Genomic DNA, 20,682 nt, shown 5'->3' on the forward strand with positions numbered 1-20,682 from the left:
CATGCTTACCTTTTTACGTACTCCTTCTTGGGTGCTAGACAGTTTGAGCAAAACAGGAGGAAGGAATTTAGATATAATATTCTGTAATTGTTCATCTGTTTCAGCATGGCCAAGTCGTAAAAAGACCCGTTCAAGCTGATCTATAACATAAAAGGAAAAAAAAAGAGAGAGAACTTAGCAAACCAAACACAACCAAGACCAATTATTTTTATAGCTTATTCCTTTTTTCTGTACTGCAATCCTTCAGTCAGAACTTCAACCATAGCTAGCCCTGTACAGATGACTTTGACACAGCTACAAAACATCATCAAAAAGGTTAATTGTACTATCCTGATCTACCCTTTAGAATGGAGGAAAACAAAACCAAGAATAACAGAATTTTCTCCCACATGCAACGTTATTCAGTTTTTCTAAAGGAAATGGATACTAGAAAGCATACAGGATTTCTGAAGGCATTTTCTGGAACTAAGTAGTAGAACAAGGCAGCAAAACTTTAATCAGATACCATTAGATATTAGGGAAAATGTATCTATCCTGGTGAAATCATCTTACTGATGAAGTTTCTCCAAAGACAGAATCACTGCACATTACTGTGTTAGGGTTACCTAGTTAGAAACACACATCCAAGTTTCCCCAAGAAAGCCACTATGAGACACACATGTTAAATGACACCATGGGGATGCTCTCAGCAAAACCCAGACTGTGATAAACTACAGACCAGGCAACTTCTTCAACCAGTACACTGCAGGGGCAAGAAGGAAGGAGGGGGTAAATGGGAGCATACGCAAACAACCAGATATTTGATTTTAAGGAATTACTGTTAAAATGGTTTTAGGTACTATAATGGTATTGTGGTTATGTTTGTTTTTTAAAGGTCCCTACAAAAATTGTCAATGGCAATTAGGGAGCTTTATAGAGAGCTAAAAATGTTCTATATTTAGATCTGGGTGATGATTACAGAGATAAATACATTTATAAAAATGTATCAAGCTCTATATGTTCATACCTTCTACTGTACCTACTATACTTCAATTTAAAAAATATATTTAAAGGAGTCATTTTTTTAAAGATAAAAAGATGGTAATATTTGCAGGTGAAATAATAGCTACTGGAATTTTCTTTAAATAATGAGGAGACACTCGGAAGGAGTTATATAACTAAAACCAAGCCTGACCACTAATTGATAATTATTCAAGCTTCATGACAGATACTGAGAATTACTATTGTATCTGCCAGAAATTTTCCACAATAATTTTCTAAAGAAAGATAGCTTAGATAGATATAGATTGCTCAACAGATTAATCAATGACAGAGATACAGATAGGTACATAGATAGACAGATGAACAGATCGATTGATCAATCCTGAGTAGCAAGAAGCACACCCAACACCCAGAATTGATCTTGCTTTTCAATACCATTCTCCAGTAAAAGGAACCAACCTCCCTGGAAAAATGGCTGGGTCTAAGGCTTGGGGCCGGGCAAAAACAAGACGCGTCTGAAGCATCTTGTAGTGCCTAAAAGTAAATGGAACACAGGGTCAGGAAAGGTGTCTCAATCCCAACACTTTGAGAGACTAAAGAGGGAGGATCACTTGAGGCCAGGAGTTCAAGACCAGCCTGGTCAACATAGAGACACCCCGTCTCTACAGAAAAAAAAGAAAAAATTAGCCAGGCGGTGGCAAGTACCTATGGACCCAGTTGCTCCAGAGGCTGAGGTAGGAGAATTGCTTGGGCCTGGGAGGCTGAGGCTGCATACAGTGAGCCGTGATGGTGTCACTGCACTCCAGCCTGGGTGACACAGTAAGACCCTGTCTCAAAAATAAAGAAATGGAACAAGTCAACGGGATACAGGAATCAACCTGAAAGAACTCCTAATGGCCCAAGCCATGACAATAGAAAGAACAAAATAAGAAACAGTATTGGATTATAAGCCAAAATATAAATCTACATGAGTCCATACAGTTGGAAATAATTATTGAATGATAAAAGAAACTGGTGGGAAGGAGCCAAATTTTTCTTACACTAGAATTCAAAATAATATATGTGGCTATTTCCCCCTACAGGAGGTGGAGCTTAATTCCTGCCCACCCCCCCGCTTGAGGGTAGACTATATTTAGTGACTGCTTCCTTAGAATACAAAAAAGGGAGAAATGTTAACTTCACAGTAAACTGCCAAATATTATCTTAGTCCAGTGAAGAAGGTTAACCTCATGATGTCATGCAGATATGTGTCCCTGAAATGATGTGACAAGAAAGGCATTTTACCTCTCTGGTATTCATCACAAAAATCCATAACCCAAATCAAATCATAAGTAAAACAACAAAAAAAACCAAACTGGGGGACACGCCTATAAGACATCTGGCCAGTACTCCTCAAGACTTTCAAGACCATGAAAAATAAGAAAAGACTAAAAAACTGTATCAGACCAGAGAAGGCTAGGAAACATTACAACTAAATGGTACCTTGCACAGGATCTTGGTGGGGGGAAAAAGGACATTAATGGAAAAACTAGTAAAATCCAAATAAAGTCTCAAATTTAGTTTAAAAAATTATAATAAAAAGAGAGAAGGGATGGAGAAAAGAAAGACAGGCATGTTCTGAGACTACCATACAGTGATTCTATTTGATAAATGCTGAATGTTGCTGTAAAAGGAGTTCTCAGGAAGGCTGAGTTCAACTCAGTGTTTCCGGAAGTTACAAATAAAGGAACAGCTCCTTAGTGCCTTACAGCTCTTAGGCCGTAAGAGAAACTGCCTACGAATTTGAGCTACAGAAACCAGAAAGAACTGTTATGTGGACAAAGGCAGAAACTTAAACTCATAATAAATCGACCTAGAGAATCTCTGTCACAGTTAAAGAAACCCGGGGGTGGGTGGCGCAGGTGGAATATCTAGTCCCTGTTACTTTTCATGCCATCATTTGGATGCTTCCTATGTATGCCCAGTATAGTACCTAACATCTTCCCTCCCTCACGAGACAGGCAAATGTAACACCCTAAGCACAATAAAATTATGAGAACATGGTAATGGGAAGAAAGAGCAGCAACCCCCATGTGTGAGGGTCCCGCTAATACAGGCTGGGTACACCAGAGGAAGAGGTAAAGTCTTTTATCTGCTTTGAAGTGAATCAATTTAACGCTGTTAGACCATCTTTACAGGCGCATCTATACTTAAATAAAAGATAATCTTGTTCAAATTTCACAAAAAGGAAGAAACATCAATATCTACAGATACAGCCAACTACTAAATTTTTCTTTCTTTTCCTTTTTTTTTTTTTTTCTAATAAGACAGAGTCTTGCTGTTGCCCAGGCTTGAGTACAGCGGTGCTATCATGACTCACTGCAGCCTCAACCTCCTGGGCTCAAGGTATTCTCCTACTTCAGCCTCCCAAGTAGCTGGGACTACAGGCATATGCCAACACACCCAGTTGATGTCTTATTTTTTGAAGAGACAGTCTCACTGTGTTCCCCAGGCTGGTCTTGAATCCCTGGACTCCCAAACTGCTGGGATTACAAGTATGAGCCATCGCACCCAGCCTAAGTTTTTTTGAGTATAGTTAAACTTACCATTCCTTCCTTATAGGACTTCTGAGTTTCTAGTTATGCTTAGAAAAGCCATTTTCACTGCAAGGTTTTTTTAAAATATTGTATTGTGCAGAAAAGAGTTAACACAGACCTAACACTGCTACCTGTAGAAAGGCTTGCTTTCTAACTGAGCCTGCCCCTTGGCTGGCATCTGGAAACTTGGATTTCAGCAGGGTTTTCACCACTCCCAGAACTGTTAAGAGTGGTTCACTCTTAGTGTGCCTATCTGTACAAACAACGTTGTTTATGCTGAACAACAGCTTCCCTTCAAGGAGGAGTTTTAGTACATTTTAGGAAGAAGGTACCAACACGACCAGCCCCAAACAAAAACCTGAGGCATCAAGTCTCTGATGAACATCTCTGGTGGATACCATTTCACACCTGTTGTCAAAACTCACTTCTGGAGGAATCAAGCATGTCCTATGTGACTCCACCAGGAGGTTCTTAGAAGCTTGCACTTGGTTTCCTCCAGACTCCACTCACATGCCTTTTCCCTTTGGTGACCCTGCTATACTAAATCTTAGCTAAGAGTACAAATATATGCTGAGGTCTGTGAGTCCTACTAGACAATCACTGAAGCTAGGAGTGAACCTGGAGACTCCTGCAAGGTTTATTTATCTATGTTTTCTTCCAAGCACACTTATGATTTTGCTTTCTGCATTCAAGTCTTTGATCCATCTGGAATTTTCTTTTGGTATATGGAGAGATGTAGGAAACACGTCTTTTGTGGGTTTTTTAAATCCTCTTAGCTGTGTAATAACACATACAGAAAATCATATAAAACATAAATACACAATTTAATGAATTACTATAAACAATCTTGTAACTAACACCCAAGTCAAGAAGAAAATTTATTTTGAAGCCTGCATAAAGATTTGTACTGGTTTCAAAACAGAACTGGAAAGGACTGAAAAGACTGTATAGCATAAAAAAGCACAGTGAGTTTTTGAGGACTCACCTAAGGTCACAGATGTAATTAGCAGCAGAGTAAGAATAAGAATGGAGTCTTCTGTCCTTTTGTCTAAAAATCCTTGCCTATACCATACAACTGTCTCCAAAAATGGCCCTATTTTCTATCGGGTACCTATACTATCCATACTATACCCTATACAGAAGTTTTATTTGAGAGAATATCCGAAGTTTCACCAAAATGTGTCTCATTCAGGCAGCATTTATAACAAAAATGGAAAAATATACAAATTCAAAGGTCAGAAAACAGCACTAGAGAACTCACTACTATGATTAAGAAGCTAACTCCATATGTGATCAACTGCAATTCAACCTTTCTCCTCTTCCTCCCTGCTCATCAAAATTCTCTCCTCCTTCAAGCCCCAGCACCTTTCTAGTTTCACAGTGGAGCACTCATTCTTTTATCTAGGCCACTCATTCAAGTACCTACTGAAACTCTACTATGTGCCAGAGCTTGGTGGTCATGGGTATAAAGAGTGAAGAGGAAAGAGGTCATGGGTATAAAGAGTGAAGAGGGGGCCAGGCACGGTGGCTCACGCTTGTAATCCCAGCACTTTGGGAGGCCAAGGTGGGTGGAGGATCACCTTAGGTCAGGAGTTCAAGACCAGTCTGACCGACATGGTGAAACCTGTCTCTACTAAATACAAAAATTTAGCTGGGCATGGTGGTGCATGCCTGCAGTCCCAGCTACTTGGGAGACTAAGGCAGGAGAATTGCTTGAATCCAAGAGGCAGAAGTTGCAGTGAGCTGAGATCACACCATTGCACTCCAGCCTGGGCAACAATAGTGATAGTCTGTCTCAAAAATAAATAAATAAATAATTTTTTAAAAAGAGTAAAGAGGGAAAATGCTGTCCAGGCTTACCTCACAGGTATATGATAACTACACGTAGTAAGAAAATCACAGAAGGCCTGGGACAGACTGTTCGTAAACAACAGCATTTAAAGACAGAGGAAGGAGAGTCTGAAAAAAGAATGATAAGCAACAGACAAAAATAAAAAGAAAACTAACATGCAGTCAGAATAATTAAGAAAAGAAAGATTTTCCTAGAGATAGCAGTCAACCATTTCAAATGATGCAAAAAGATCATACAAAATAAGAATTGAAAAGAATCCAGTACATTTAGCAATAGAGTTCACACCTGACCTTGGCTCAAGCCTTTTCAACGAAGTGGTAGAGACAAAAGCAGACCATGCAGGGTTGAGGAATCCAGTGGAAGATTAAAAAGGATATAAGGAATAAATTACAACTCTTTAGAAACTTTTAGTTATGCAACGGGAAGGGGAACCGTTATTTTTTCATTATTTCAATCAAATAAGAGCTCTGAGCACATTTAAATAGCAACAGGAAAAAGCCACTAGAAGAGAAATTGAAGAGGGAAAAAGTTATTAGACTGTGACCCTGAGAATATGGGACAGGTTAGGATTTAGCCCAAGGTTTGAAGAATTATCTTCTATAGGACAGAAAGGTCATCTCTACCATTATAACAGGAGGGAAACATGAAGACTGGTATTGATAGAAATCAACGTCATAAATTTTATGGAAGGGCCTGAAAGAATTCCCTTCTGATGGTCTCTACTGTTTCTGTAAAATAGAAGGCAAAGTCTTCTTCTGAGATTTGGAGAGCAGAGGGCCAGTCAGCAGTGTGACAATAGTAGGAAACGACTTGCAACAGAGTGAAGAAGAGAAGAAAATTCATTGGTAAAATGAACTACAAATGTGAAGAAAGTGTAAAGGACCCAACTGACATTAGTGAATAGAAATTTATAGCAGCATTAGTCCACACAGTCAAACAAATAAAAAATAAATCTATCCTTTCTTCCCCCACCCCTATAGCATTTACACCAGCATCTATTCACTGAAAAAAATACAAACATATACAGACAAGGTTTTCTAAATCTTCACTTACAAATGTGATTTTTTAAAAATATCCTTTATTTCATATCAACCAACCAAAAAGAATTTCTGCTAAAACAAGTTATCTAGAGTTTGTGTGCATATACATACACCTGAGACACACACATTAAAAAAGTATGAAATGCCTCCTTTACATATATTATGGGAGCAATTCCAAATGGGCAATTATTTATAACCTATACAATCATTATTAATATAGACTTGTGAAAACTCAACTAATGATTCTGAGGGTCTATAATATAAAGGAGTCAGTGGACCTATATTTTCATGTCAGATACATAACTGGTTTCAGTTAATAAACTAAATCTCTCTAAGGTTATTAACAAACTTGTCTATTAGGAACAGCATAAGAATGGTTCATAAGAATGTTTTCGTAAGCACATTACATAATGTTTCACAACATTATATCTATATGGCTATCATTTCTATATGTATATCATATCTAGATATAGCCATATAGCTAGATATAGCTTTATCTATATGGCTATATGTGTAGTTTTTATATTCTTGTATAATAAAGAATTTAGGTGACCTCTGTCCATGCTCCTGAGAGGTAAGTTCTAAACCCTTGGGATTTCCCCAGTAACTGAAGTGCCTTTGTTATTCATGGTGGGCCCCTCTAACCACATCTGATAATTTATGCTGAGGAAGTAGCTCATAGCGAGCCCCTAGATCATTTATGCTAAGAGATAACTCAGGATGGGGGTTAATCACACTGGAAAGACTAATCATCTTATAGGTTTCAGCCAGGTGACTGGAGGAACAGGGTAGGGAGTTGGAGAGGGAAAGGGGACTGGGTGGAGGGACAGGGGTGTTAGAAACTGAGTCACATGGACAGTGATTCAATCAATCAAGCAATCATGCTTGGTCAATAAAAACCTTGGACACCAAAGTTCAGGTGAGCTGCTGAGCTTCTGTGATCAGCAGTGTATTGTGTGTATTATCACACATCGCTGTGCTGGGAAAGTACCCTGACATAACAGAAGCTTTGTATGTGGAACCCTCTCAGGCCTTGACCCACATGTCTCTTCTCTGGCTGGTTCTAACTTGTATCCTTTCCTATAAAACTATAAATAACCATAAATACAGGGCTTTCCTGAGTTCTGACTCGTTCTAGCTAATTACTAAACCTAAGGCAGGGGGGAGTCCATGAAGACCCCCAAATCTGTAGCAAACAGGTCAGAAGTGAGGGTGGCTCTGGAATCACAGGAACTTGTAGGTGGCATATAAAATCAATTTAGTTTTGTGGAGGACTATCCCCTTAACCTGTTAGATTGGCAATGTAATTATATATAAAATATTTTATATAGGTTATATAAACATTATACATAATGATTCTCTCTCAGAATACATTATTCCTTTAATTTTATCTTTTTCTTCCCCCCCCCACCGCTTAAGCTTAGTGGCAGGAAAAAATTATTATCTTTTTTCTTTTTTGTATTTTTTGTACAAATGAGGTCTATTGTTGCCCAGGCTGCTTGTGAAGTCCTAGCCTCAAGGGATCCTCCTGCCTAAAACTCCCAAAGTGCTGGAAATTACAGGTATAAACAACCACATCTAGCTAATTTTACCTCCTTTTTAAATAAAGCTGAAAACTACTACAAAAACAGGTATTTTTATAAATCAGGAGTCTACCAAATATTTGAGAACACACATTCCATCACCTGGCAGCAAAACATGAATTATTAGTAGAATCCCACCTAGAGTAGGAATCCTACGCTGGTTAATAACCCCATTTACTAATACCAAAGGAAAACTGAGCCAGGCCAGAAAGCTAAAAATCCCATGTAACAATATCTCAGAGACATGAGAGCTCATCATTTGGAGGCATAACCTAATACAAAGTCATAATTACATGATTTTAAGGGTTCTTTTTTTAATTACTTCTAAAGACAGACCACAATGATACAACTTGCACTTATAAATCCTGCTTTAAAAAACTGGTTCCTTTTAAATTACCACAAATATGGAATGTATTATTTAAAAACCTCCCCACACAAAAAAATGCCAGGACCTTATTAATTCACTGGTAAATTCTCCTTCATAACTTCTTCCGGAGAAGAGAAAAAGGTGGGGTAAGGGGATGGCAGGATAATATGTCCCTGATGTTAACAGGCCAGAATAACCTTGATACAAAACAAAGGTATCACCAGAAAGAAAGATAAACGCAAATAAAAGATGTATTTCATGAATATAGAGGAAAATAATAAAATAATATTTAAATCATAATACATAAATAAGTTTTAAAAAAGTAAGTCAAATCCAACGATACATAAAAAAGATAATACATCCTACCAAAATTTGATTTATACCAAAGATGCAAAGTTGGTTTAACATTTAAAATCGGTGTAATCTGCCACATTAACACAATAAAGAATAACAATCATATGATCATCTCAATATACACAGAAAAGGCATTTGATCAAATTAAACATCTGTTCATGCTAAATTGATGGAAATAAACATTTTTTCCTTTTTTGAGATAGAGTCTCGCTGTCACCCAGGCTGGAGTACAGTGGCATAATCTTGGCTCACTGCAACCTCCGCCTCCCGGGTTCAAGCGATTCTCCTGCCTCAACCTCCGAAGTAGCTGGGATAACAGGTGCGTGTCACCATGCCCAACTAATTTTTGTATGTTTAGTAGAGAAAGAATTTCATCACGTTGGCCAGGATGGTCTTGAACTTCTGACCTCATGATCTGCCCACCTTGGCCTCCCAAATTGCTGGGATTACAGGCGTGAACCACCTCACCTAGCCGGAAATAAACTATTAATGTTGAATAGACAACTTCCTTAATCTGGTAAGAGATTTTCATAAAAACTTACAGGAAACATTATATCTAAAAAGGTAAAATACCAGTTTTCCTCTGAATTCAGGAACAAGGCAAAGAAGTTCACTATTACCAATTCTTTCAGATTTGTACTACAAGTTTTATTCAGAGCAGTAAGACAAAGAAAAATAAAATGCATTAAGATTAGAAAGGAAGGAATAATATTTTCATTATTTAAAGATAATGAGTGGTACACAAAAAATCCAAAACAATCTATGGATTCATTAATAGAATAACAAAACACACAAATCAATTGGAATTTAACCATTAGTATAAACCGTTAGTAATAAACCATTAGAAAACAAAATTTGAAAACACCTATTACAATGACATCAAAGCACATCAAATAGATGGAAATTAATCTACGGCAAAATGTGTAAGACCTCTACGCAGAAAAATAAAATATATTGCTACAAGAAATTAAGGAAAACTTGAAGAATACACCATATTCATGGATTAGACAATATTATTAAGATGTCAATTCTTCCCTAAATTGACTGATAGACAGTATAATCCAAGCACAATCCAGCAGATATTTTGGATAAAATAAAAGGCTGATCCTAGAGCCAGGCACAGTGGCCTGAGCCTATACTGGTTCCAGGCCAGCCTAGGCAACACAGGAAGATACTATCTTAATCAATCAATGATTGAGTGGAGGAGGAATTTTTAAAAGTGAGGATACCATTAGAAAGAAAAAGAAAAGCAGATTCTTTCTATAATTTAAAGAAATGTAAAGGACCAAGATTTGCCAAAACTACCCTGAAGAGGAACAACGGCTAGAGGACTTTGGTTAGATTTCAAGGCTTATTAAAAACTATAGTAGCCTGGGCACAGTAGCTCAGTCCTGTAATCCCAGCACTTTGGGAGGGCAAGGCAGGGTGACTGCTTAAGCTCTGGAGTTTGAGACCAGCCTGGGCAACATGGTGAAACCCCATCCCTACCAAAAAAAAAAAAAAGAGTCATCTGGGTGTGGTGGCATGCATCTGTAGTCCTAGCTACTTGAGAGGCTTAAGTGGGAGAACTGCTTGAGTCCAGGAGGCAGAGAATGCAGTAAGCCAAGATCATGCCACTGCATTCCAGCCTGGACAACAGAAAAAGACCCTGTCTCAAAAAGAGAAAGACCCTGTCTCAAAAAAATAAACAAAATAAAAACTACAGTAGTTAAAAGAGTACTATGCTACAAAAAATAAGTAGAAAACTTAAAATTAAAAATGCATAAAAGACAAATACATATAGTCACCTGGTTTACAGCAGAGGTGCCACTGCAATGCAGTGGGTAAATGATGGTCTTTTCAATAACTGGTGCTAGATCAACTGTATTACAATATGGGAAAACATTAAATCTCACACTATATGTATGAGTCCATTTTCATGCTGCTGATAAAGACACACCCAAGACTACGCAATTTACAAAGGAAAGAGGTTTAATGGAGAACTCGCAGTTCCCTGTGGCTGAAGAAACCTCTCAATCATGATAGAAGGCAAGGAGGAGCAAGTAACATCTTAACGTGGATGGCGGCAGGCAGAGAGTCAACTTGTGCAGGTAAACTCTCTTTTTTAAAATCATCAGATCTCCTAAGAACCATTCACTGTCATGAGAATAGCACGGGATAGACCTGCCCCCATGATTCAATCATCTCCATCATGTCCCTCCCACAACACATGGCAATTATGGGAGCTACAAGATGAGATTTAAGTGGGGACACAGAGCCAAACCATATCACCATACATAAAAGAGAATCAATTCCAGATGAATCATAAATCTAAATGTCAAAGGTAAAACAATAAAGTTCCTAGAGAAATAAAGAATACTCTCATTACCTCAAGACAGGAAATGATATCTTAAAACAAGAAGCTAGATGGTAAGTAAGACTGGGAAATATGATTAACAGAATCTGTCTCACAGAGTAGAGTTTAGAAATGTGGAGTCAGAAATAACCATCACAGAAAGAAACTTTCATAATCTGACAAAAAGCATCTATGTAAAATCTACAGCAAATATATCTCATACAAAATCAGAAACAAGACAAAATACGCACTATCATAGAGTACAGACGTCAACTGAGATAAATGAGAACAAACTATCAGCCAATATAATTTTTAGAAATGAATAATTAACAATGGCAATAAAAACTACAAGGTACCTGAAAATAAATCTAATTAAACATGTCACAGTCCTTTACAGAGAAAATGATAATCCAAACTGTAATTCATAAGATCTAAATTAATGGAGAAGCATAACATTTATGGATTTTTTTGTCGGGGGGATGGAGTTTCACTCTGTCAGGAAGGCTAGAGTGCAGTGGCATGATCTCAGCTCATTACAACCTCTGCCTCCCAGCTTGAAGTGATTCTCCTGCCTCAGCCTCCCAAATAGCTGGGATTACAGGCATGTGCCACCACACCTGGCTAATTTCATATTTTTTGTAGAGATGGGGTTTCACCATGTTGGTCAGGATGGTCTCAAACTCCTGACATCAGGTGATCCACCCACCTCAGCCTCCCAAAGTGCTGGGATTACTGGCTTGAGCCACCACATCCAGCCACATTCATGGATTTCCATGTCAGGATACCTTAGTGATAATAACCCCCCAAATCTCCACGGCTTAAAAACAACCAACATTAGTCTCTCACTTAGACTACTACTCAATCGTAGGTCAGGAGGAGGGCTCTGCTCACTGCAGTCAGTTGGCTGACAGAGCCAACTCCATTTCAAACACTGCTGGTTAGAGTCATTACCTTAATCCTTCTGGCTCAATTTAAACTTTCTATGGTAAAACTAATCACATGTCCCTCATTCTGTCCCCAGCACTAAGTTCTATTTTGTGCCCAAAAGAGAGAACGAGAAATATCTGGTAAACAGCACTAATGCTCACAATAAACTCAATGTTGCAAAGATGGGAAGCCCCACAGTCAAATATTCTCTACAGACAACAGTGTGCTTTGTGAATGCTGAAAAAAATAATAAAACTCATATGGAATAGGAATGAAACAGAGTATGTAACAGCAAAGAGCCAAGAATAACAGTCAATTTTCCATAAAAGTGAAGTGGAAGTGACTCTACCAGATTTCAAGACTTATAAAGCTGACAATTAAGACTGAGGATAGCAAAAGCACCAGTTGGCAAATAGACAAATCAACAGATTAAAACAGAAAACAAGGGCCGGGCGCAGTGGCTCAAGCCTGTAATCCCAGCACTTTGGGAGGCCAAGGCGGGTGGATCACGAGGTCGAGAGATCGAGACCATCCTGGTCAACATGGTGAAACCCCATCTCTACTAAAAACACAAAAAAGTAGCTGGGCATGGTGGCGCTTGCCTGTAATCCCAGCTAGTCAGGAGGCTGAGGCAGGAGAATTGCTTGAACCCAGGAGGCGGAGGTTGCGGTGAGCCGAGATCGCGCCATTGCACTCCAGCCTGGGTAACAAGAGTGAAACTCCGTCTCAAAAAAAAAAAAAAAAAAAAAAAACAGAAAACACAGAAAGATAACTGGGAATATATAAAAACTTGAGATCAACAAAAATGGCATTAAGAATTAGAGATGAGCCGGGCGCGGTGGCTCACGCCTGTAATCCCAGCACTTTGGGAGGCCGAGGTAGGCGGATCACGAGGTCAAGAGATCGAGACCATCCTGGTCAACATGGTGAAACCCCGTCTCTACTAAAAGTACAAAAAATTAGCTGGGCATGGTGGCGCGTGCCTGTAATCCCAGCTACTCAGGAGGCTGAGGCAGGAGAATTGCCTGAACCCAGGAGGTGGAGGTTGAGGTGAGCCGAGATCACGCCATTGCACTCCAGCCTGGGTAACAAGAGCGAATACTCCATCTCAAAAAAAAAAAAAAAAAGAAAGAAAAAAAAAGAATCAGAGATGAAAAAATGGACTACACATCAGGAAAAAAAGATTCAAATCTACCAGTACCAAATGTTGACAAAGAAGGGAAACAAATCAAGAAGATCTCTGGTTCACTACTGATGGGGTACATACTGATAACAATCTCTGAAGAACAATTCTGCAGTAAAGACATCTCTAGCAAAGTTGAAGGGGGACATACCTTTCAACCCAACAATTCTGCCATTTGAGTACCCATCTACAAACTGTTTATCACTAGTCAGCAAAGCGATAAGGAACACTTACTTACTGAAAAAGTCCTGCTATAATAAGAAGTTTTAAATAAATTAAGAGTGACAGTTGATTTACATTTTTATGCAAGTTCCCTTATTTGCAAGAAATAATTCCCTAGTGCTAAGACAACACTTTGTGTGACACTGTCCTAGAAAAAAATCTCTCCCAGGAGCAGAGTGTGGTGTGGTTAAAGGTGGCTCACACCTTTAATCCCAGCACTTTAGTAGGAGGCTGAGGTAGTCAGATCGCTTGAGCTCAGGAGTTCAAGACCAGCCTGGGCAACATGGCAAAACTCCATTTCTACCAAAAAAAAAAAAAAAAAAAAAAAAACACAAAACTTAGCCGGGCATAGTGGTACGCACCTGTAGTCCCAACTACTCAGTACTTAGGAGGCTGAGATGGGAGAATCCCTTAAACCTGCAATGAGTCATGATCATGTCCCTGCACTCCAGCCTAAGCAACTGAGTATGATCCTGTCTCAAAAAAAAAAAAAGAAATCTCCCAGGAAGAGACAAGCACAAGGACACATATATCAAAGTAGTCATGGCCCAGAATTAATAAAAGCAAAAATATGAAAACACGCCGGGCGCGGTGGCTCAAGCCTGTAATCCCAGCACTTTGGGAGGCCGAGGCGGGTGGATCACGAGGTCGAGAGATCGAGACCATCCTGGTCAACATGGTGAAACCCCGTCTCTACTAAAGGTGCAAAAAATTAGCTGGGCATTGGTGGCGTGTGCCTGTAATCCCAGCTACTTAGGAGGCTGAGGCAGGAGAATTGCCTGAGCCCAGGAGGCGGAGGTTGCGGTGAGCCGAGATCGCGCCATTGCACTCCAGCCTGGGTAACAAGAGCAAAACTCCGTCTCAAAAAAAAAAAAAAAAAAAAAAAAAAAATATGAAAACAAGGGGCCAGGCGCGGTGGCTCAAGCCTGTAATCCCAGCACTTTGGGAGGCCGAGGCGGGTGGATCACGAGGTCGAGAGATCGAGACCATCCTGGTCAACATGGTGAAACCCCGTCTCTACTAAAGGTGCAAAAAATTAGCTGGGCATTGGTGGCGTGTGCCTGTAATCCCAGCTACTTAGGAGGCTGAGGCAGGAGAATTGCCTGAGCCCAGGAGGCGGAGGTTGCGGTGAGCCGAGATCGCGCCATTGCACTCCAGCCTGGGTAACAAGAGCGAAACTCCGTCTCAAAAAAAATAAATAAACAAATAAAATAAAATAAAATAAAATACAAGACCTGAAGCTAATAGCAAAAAACATAAAGACAAAGATGAGTCAGACATACGTAAATGTTCATAAGATTACTCTCCATACTTTTCTTCATAGTTGAAATAATTCACTATTTTTAAAAGGATATATATATTCCATAGTAATTTTATGACATAATTATATAAAAAGGGAAAGAAAATACATAATTTTTCTTCTTGATACTTTCAAATATTTTTCAGTAAAAACACATTTTTTTTAATTAGAAAAAACAGCATACAGGCCAGCATATGCAGTGGTTCACTCCTGTAATCCCAGCACTCTGGGAGGCTAAGGCAGAAGACTCCCTTGAGCCCAGGCGTTTGAGAACAGCCTAGGCCACACAGTCAAGACCTCATCTCTACAAAAAATTTTAAAATGAGCCAGGCATGGTGGTGCGTGCCTGTAGACCCAGCTACTCAGGGGACTGAGGTAGAAAAATCGCTTCAGCTCAGGAGGTTGAGGCTGCAGTGAGCTAGATCATGCCTCTGCACTCCAGCCCAGGTAACAAAGCAAGACCATGTTCCAAAAGAAAAAGATAAAAGTATACAGAGCAAATGTTTTTCAAAAATCCATGTTTTAAAGACAAGAAAGGCCGGGCGCGGTGGCTCAAGCTTATAATCCCAGCACTTTGGGAGGCCGAGGTGGGTGGATCACGAGGTTAAGAGATCGAGACCATCCTGGTCAACATGGTGAAACCCCGTCTCTATTAAAAATACAAAAAAGTAGCTGGGCATGGTGGCACGTGCCTGTAATCCCAGCTACTCAGGAGGCTGAGGCAGGAGAATTGCTTGAACCCAGGAGGCGGAGGTTGCGGTGAGCCGAGATCGCGCCATTGCACTCCAGCCTGGGTAACAAGAGCGAAACTCTGTCTCAAAAAAAAAAAAATAAAAATAAAGACAAGAAAAAAAATTTTTTAATCACAGAACTTTAAAGCATGAAAGGAACCTTAAAGCATATGAAAGAACAAAAAGAGTCCAGTTACGGTGGCTCAGGCCTGTAATCCCAGCACTTTGGGAGTCTGAGGTGGGTGGATCACGAGGTCAGGAGTTTGAGACAAGCCTGGTCAACATGGTGAAACCTCGTCTCTACTAAAAATACAAAAATTAGCTGGACATGGTGGTGTGCACCTGTAATCCCAGCTACCCAGAAGGCTGAAGTAGGAAAATTGCTTGAACTCAGGAGGCAGAGGTTGCCGTGAGCCAAGATCATGCCATTACACTCTAGCCTGGGTGACAGAGCAAGACTCTGTATCAAAAAAAAAAAGAAAGAAAAGAAAGAAAGAAAGAAAGAGAACAAAAAGAACATCTGATCTCAAAGGAAAAGTATCAAAACCCTGAGAATCTTAAATCTCAAAACAAAACAAAACAAAAATCAAGCTTATGTTAACTATTACATTCATGTAGGAGGAAAAAACCCTACTAAAAATATAAATAAATGTGTGTGTGTGGGTGTGTGTGTGTGTGTGTGTGTGTGTGTGTGTTTATTTTGGAGACAGGTTCTGCTGTTGCCCAAGCTGGGGTAGAATGGTGCAGTTACAGCTCACTGCAGGCTCAAGCCATTCTCCCACCTTAGCCTCCAAAAGTAGCTAGAACCATAGACACATGCTACCGCACTCAGCTAGTTGTTTCATTTTTTTGTAGAGATGAGGCCATCCTATGTTTCCCAGGCCAGTCTCAAACTACTAAACTCAAGCAATCCTCCCATTTCAGCCTCCCAAAGTGCTGGGATTACAAGCGTCAGCCACCACACCCAGCTCAGTTATTTTTCTTTAAATAATTCAAATTTACATTATTCACCTGTCTTTAGTTTCTCTATCTAAAGACAAAGAAGGAACTCTCCCTCCTCCTATCTGCATGAAGAGAAAAAGACCAGTAAAAGTTGAAGGACTTCAGTATTACCCACCTTTAGCTACTGACATTTCTGAAAACATTAACTTATTCCGGAGAAATAAAACTGTCCACACAAATCGCACATTCTTCAGATCTCTCTCAAAAATACACCTTTAACCTCTAAATTAGGGAGGAAAAGCTGTTCTCTTACAGGATTAGAAAAGACAATAAACCTACAATTACTTATTTTTCTCTCATATCATTACTAATGGAAAAAGCATGTGAAGAGGAGGAGGAGGAGGAGGAGCAGGAGCAGGAGGAGGAGCAGGAGCAGGAGGAGGAGGATAGGAAAGAATAGAGTAGAGTAGAATAGAATAGGCACTAAATCAGTTTCCTTAGTTGTATCGCCTTTCAGGACAACCAGAACATCAAAACATTCCTTAGAAAGTATGCAAGAAGGGCTGGGCGTGGTGGCTCAATCCTGTAATCTCAGCACTTTGGGAGGGCAAGGCAGGCAGTTAACAAGGTCAGGAGATGGACATCATCCTGGCTAACACAGTGAACCGCTGTTTCTACTAAAAACACAGAAAAATTAGCCAGGTGTGGTGGTAGGGGTCTGTAGTCCCAGCTACTCAGGAAGCTGAGGCAGGAGAATCGCTTGAACCCAGGAGGCAGAGGTTGCAGTCAGCCGAGATCGTCCCCACCGCACTCTAGCCTGGGCAACAGAGTGAGACGCAATCTCAAAAAAAAAAAAAGAAAGAAAGAAATTATTCAAGGAAAGTATACTATCAAAAAGAATAGGGAAAGGATTCTATTTAAGGTAATGTTATCCCTGTTTGGTTGAATTTCAGAGCATTCTTTCTGGTTTAATTCTGTGTCATTACTAACTTACTTCATGAGCATGAATTACTTGTGTGAATTAGAATGAGTAGTTATTTCTGAGTGACAGGTTTCAGGTTTTTTAAGGTTGCTTAAATTTTCTACAAAGAATATTATTTTTTCTGAATATTAAAGTAAATTTTAAAATACAAATCAGGTTAGAGATCTTACATAGAAGCTGAGATTGAAGACAAAGCTCTAAATACCTAGACCACAACTGTCTAATACTACAGGATATTTTTTAAAAGATCTGTCAAGTTACCATGGAAATATACTGTAATAGACTATTTCACAAAGAAATATTCTTCCTAATGGTATTTACTTTCTTCTGATTCACATATATAAGTACCTAAAATACATCATACTTACAAAGCAGTTTCACGTGGCCTTCTGAGCCTCAGAAAAATGTGAGGTGCACTTATAGATGCATTTATAGATGAAAAACTGAGAGTCACTACCTAACTGACCTGCCAGAGGTCACGAAGTGAATAACACAGATTCAGAAAGTGAACCCAGGCCCAGCGTGGTGGCTCAAGCCTGTAATCCTAGCAATTCTAGAAGCAAAGACGGGTAGATCACCAGAGGTTAGGAGTTCGAGACCAGCCTGACTAATATGGTCAAACACCATCTCTACTGAAAATACAAAAATTACCTGGGTATGGTGGTGTGTGATTGTAGTCCCAGCTACTAGGGAGGCTGAGACCGGAGAACTGCTTGACCTCAGGAGGCGGAGGTTGCAGTGAGCCAAGATCGTGCCACTGCACTCCAGCCTGGGCATCAGAGAAAGGCTCCATCTCAAAAAAATGAAAAAAAAAAAAAAGAAACTGAACCCAGAGAGGCCTCCAAGTACACACTGGAACACAGTACCTTCTTGTAAAGAACTTCTATTAAAGCAGGTAGCATTAGCTCCAATTTACAGCTGAGGAAACAGAATCTCGAAAATATTCCATTAACAAAGATTACAAAGCTACTAAGTGGCAGGGCTGATTCAAACCATAGGCAGTCGAATGCTCCTTCTAGCATGCTAAATTACAACATGGTTTAAGCAGAGAACGTAGGTGGAGAATTTACTAAATCTTACTAGACAACGATATACGACATGACTACAAACCAGCAGAGGTGCAGCAGATACTGCAGAGAGAAGGAAGAGAAGAGAAAAGAAAAAGATGAAGAGGAAGGGGTGAACCAGTAAAAGGGCAGAAAATCAAGCACTCTTAAAGCAAGGCCGTTCCCTAGGACATACCAATTCTGGGAAAAGGAGTGAGTGAGTGATTGAGTGAGTGAGTGAGTGGAGACAGAGAGAGGGAGAAAGAGAAAAAGAGAGAGAGAGAGAGTGAGCGTTTGTGTGTAGAGAAAGACTGTGTGTTTATGTGTATAAATCAGTAAAACATGTGGGTTCCACGTCCAAGCTGAACATTTTCAGAAATGGGAGCCCAGAGGCTAAGAAAAGAATAAGGAACTAAATTATAGGGAATTCACAAAAATTGGAAGTATCAGGCTGGAAGGTAGGGAGGAGAATGAGCTCTGACAGTCACTACGGTTAGAAGTTTGAGGCTAAAACTGTAGAAAAATAAGAAAACCCTAACTGGCATCTAGATTTTGTGTGTAATTTTCTGGTAGACCAATCCTGTGAATTATAAATCTAATTAGATACTAATTGGAAATTAAAGTCCACTTAATCTACTTGAAATACCATCTCAATTCACCAAAAGCCACTCTAATACTTGGCAAAACCCAAATGAGGCCAGCAGGATGCTTCTCTAAGAATTAATTAGCTGGGCATGGTGGTAGGTCCCTGTAATCCCAACTACTTGGTAGGCTAGGGCAGGAGAACCACTTGAACCCAGGAGGCAGAGGTTGCAGTAAGCCAAAATTGTGCCACTGCACTCCAGCCTGGGCAACAGAGCAAGACTGTCTCAAAAAAAAAAAGAATTAATGTCTAGAAAGTTGACGTCTACTACTGTTTTTAAATAGTTACCCCTCCCCAGCCTTCATCCCCTACCCCCCACCACCCCATCCCTGAGACAGTCTCGCCCTGTCACCCAGGCTGGAGTGCAGTGGTATGATCTCAGTTCACTGCAACCTCCGCCTCCCAGGGGGGGTTCAAGCGATTCTCCTGCCTCAGCCTCCTGAATAGCTGAAATTATAGGCATGTGCCACCACACTTGGCTAATTTTTGTATTTTTAGTAGAAGAGGGGTTTTACCATGTTAGTCAAGCTGGTCTCAATCTCCTGATCTCATGATCTGCCCACTTCTGCCTTTCAAAGTGCTGGGATTACGGGCATCAGCCACCACACCCAGCCTTTTTTACCAAACTCAACAGATGCAAATGTACTTAAAAAGAGAATGTCAGGCAGTCTAGCAGTAAACATAAATATAGTAAGTTGGAAGTGAAGAGAAGATCCATTTCCAGAAAGAGACAATCCATCACGGTTCCTGCAGGAGCTGCCTCTCTCCAGCCAGGGCCCAAGGGGTGGCAATGAGAACCTTCACAGGCAATGAAGTCCTGAACAGGAGGTCCCTGCTGAAGGAGTCCTTTGCTAGTACCCCTGCCCCCCAGAATTAAGCCAATCAGACAGATAATTGTTCTGTTCCCTAGTCCACCAGTCTGTCCCCGAAGGGCTCAGGCAGATACTCTAATCTGGAAACTCCTACATCTGGATCCACTACAGAGTAGGCTCTTTAAACAGGGAAGAGGAAAAGAGTTTTTCTTTTCCTGGCCTTCTGCATATGATTCCAGGCTACTACAAACCCCCTATCAATTCAGCTTAGTCCATAATAAGGCTATCCCTCCCCACTCAGACTGCTTACCACCCAGCCCCCTCTTCCCCACAACCCATCATGCCCTCTCCTCCACACACACACACACACACACACACACACACACACACACACACAGAGAGAGAGAGAGAGAGAGAGAGAGAGAGAGAGAGAGAGAGGAAGAAGAGGAAATCATAGGGGTAGCTTGGCAGGATTGGGCCAGGTGACAAGACAGAAACCCTAGATTGAGTAAGTGCCAGACTCCTGACACTGAGGTCCACAAACACTCCTACCTCCCAAGGCCCTTTCCCCCAGAGACAACAGCTGGCAGAGATACTGTTAGAAATAGGTATTAGGAGGTGATGAGCAGGAAGGATTACTTCAGCTTGTGAAAACTGGCTTAGAGGAAATAATATATACTATGCAAGAGTTCAAACTGCATAAAAGTCAAATGTACAATAGTTAAGATCCACCCAAAGCAGCTGATTACTTAGAAGAACAATGCTCATCTGGGTGTGTAAACCCTAGAATGTTCTTTATTTAAGTC

At 40.2% G+C, this 20,682-nt stretch overlaps 1 protein-coding gene across 5 annotated transcripts in view; it reads right to left on the reverse strand.

Annotated features, from left to right (window-relative positions):
- The window catches only part of ECPAS (Ecm29 proteasome adaptor and scaffold), a 128,295-nt gene that overhangs the window by 92,525 nt on the left and 15,088 nt on the right, over positions 1–20,682 (reverse strand). For all 5 annotated transcript variants that reach the window (XM_039474887.2, XM_074395166.1, XM_039474884.2 and 2 more), the window contains one exon: positions 10–140. In XM_039474887.2, coding sequence (XP_039330821.1) covers positions 10–140 — 131 coding nt within the window. The remainder of the gene's footprint in view (positions 1–9; positions 141–20,682) is intronic.

The sequence above is a fragment of the Saimiri boliviensis genome, chromosome 2 (genome assembly GCF_048565385.1).
Source record: "Saimiri boliviensis isolate mSaiBol1 chromosome 2, mSaiBol1.pri, whole genome shotgun sequence".
In the NCBI taxonomy this organism is placed as follows: domain Eukaryota; kingdom Metazoa; phylum Chordata; class Mammalia; order Primates; family Cebidae; genus Saimiri; species Saimiri boliviensis.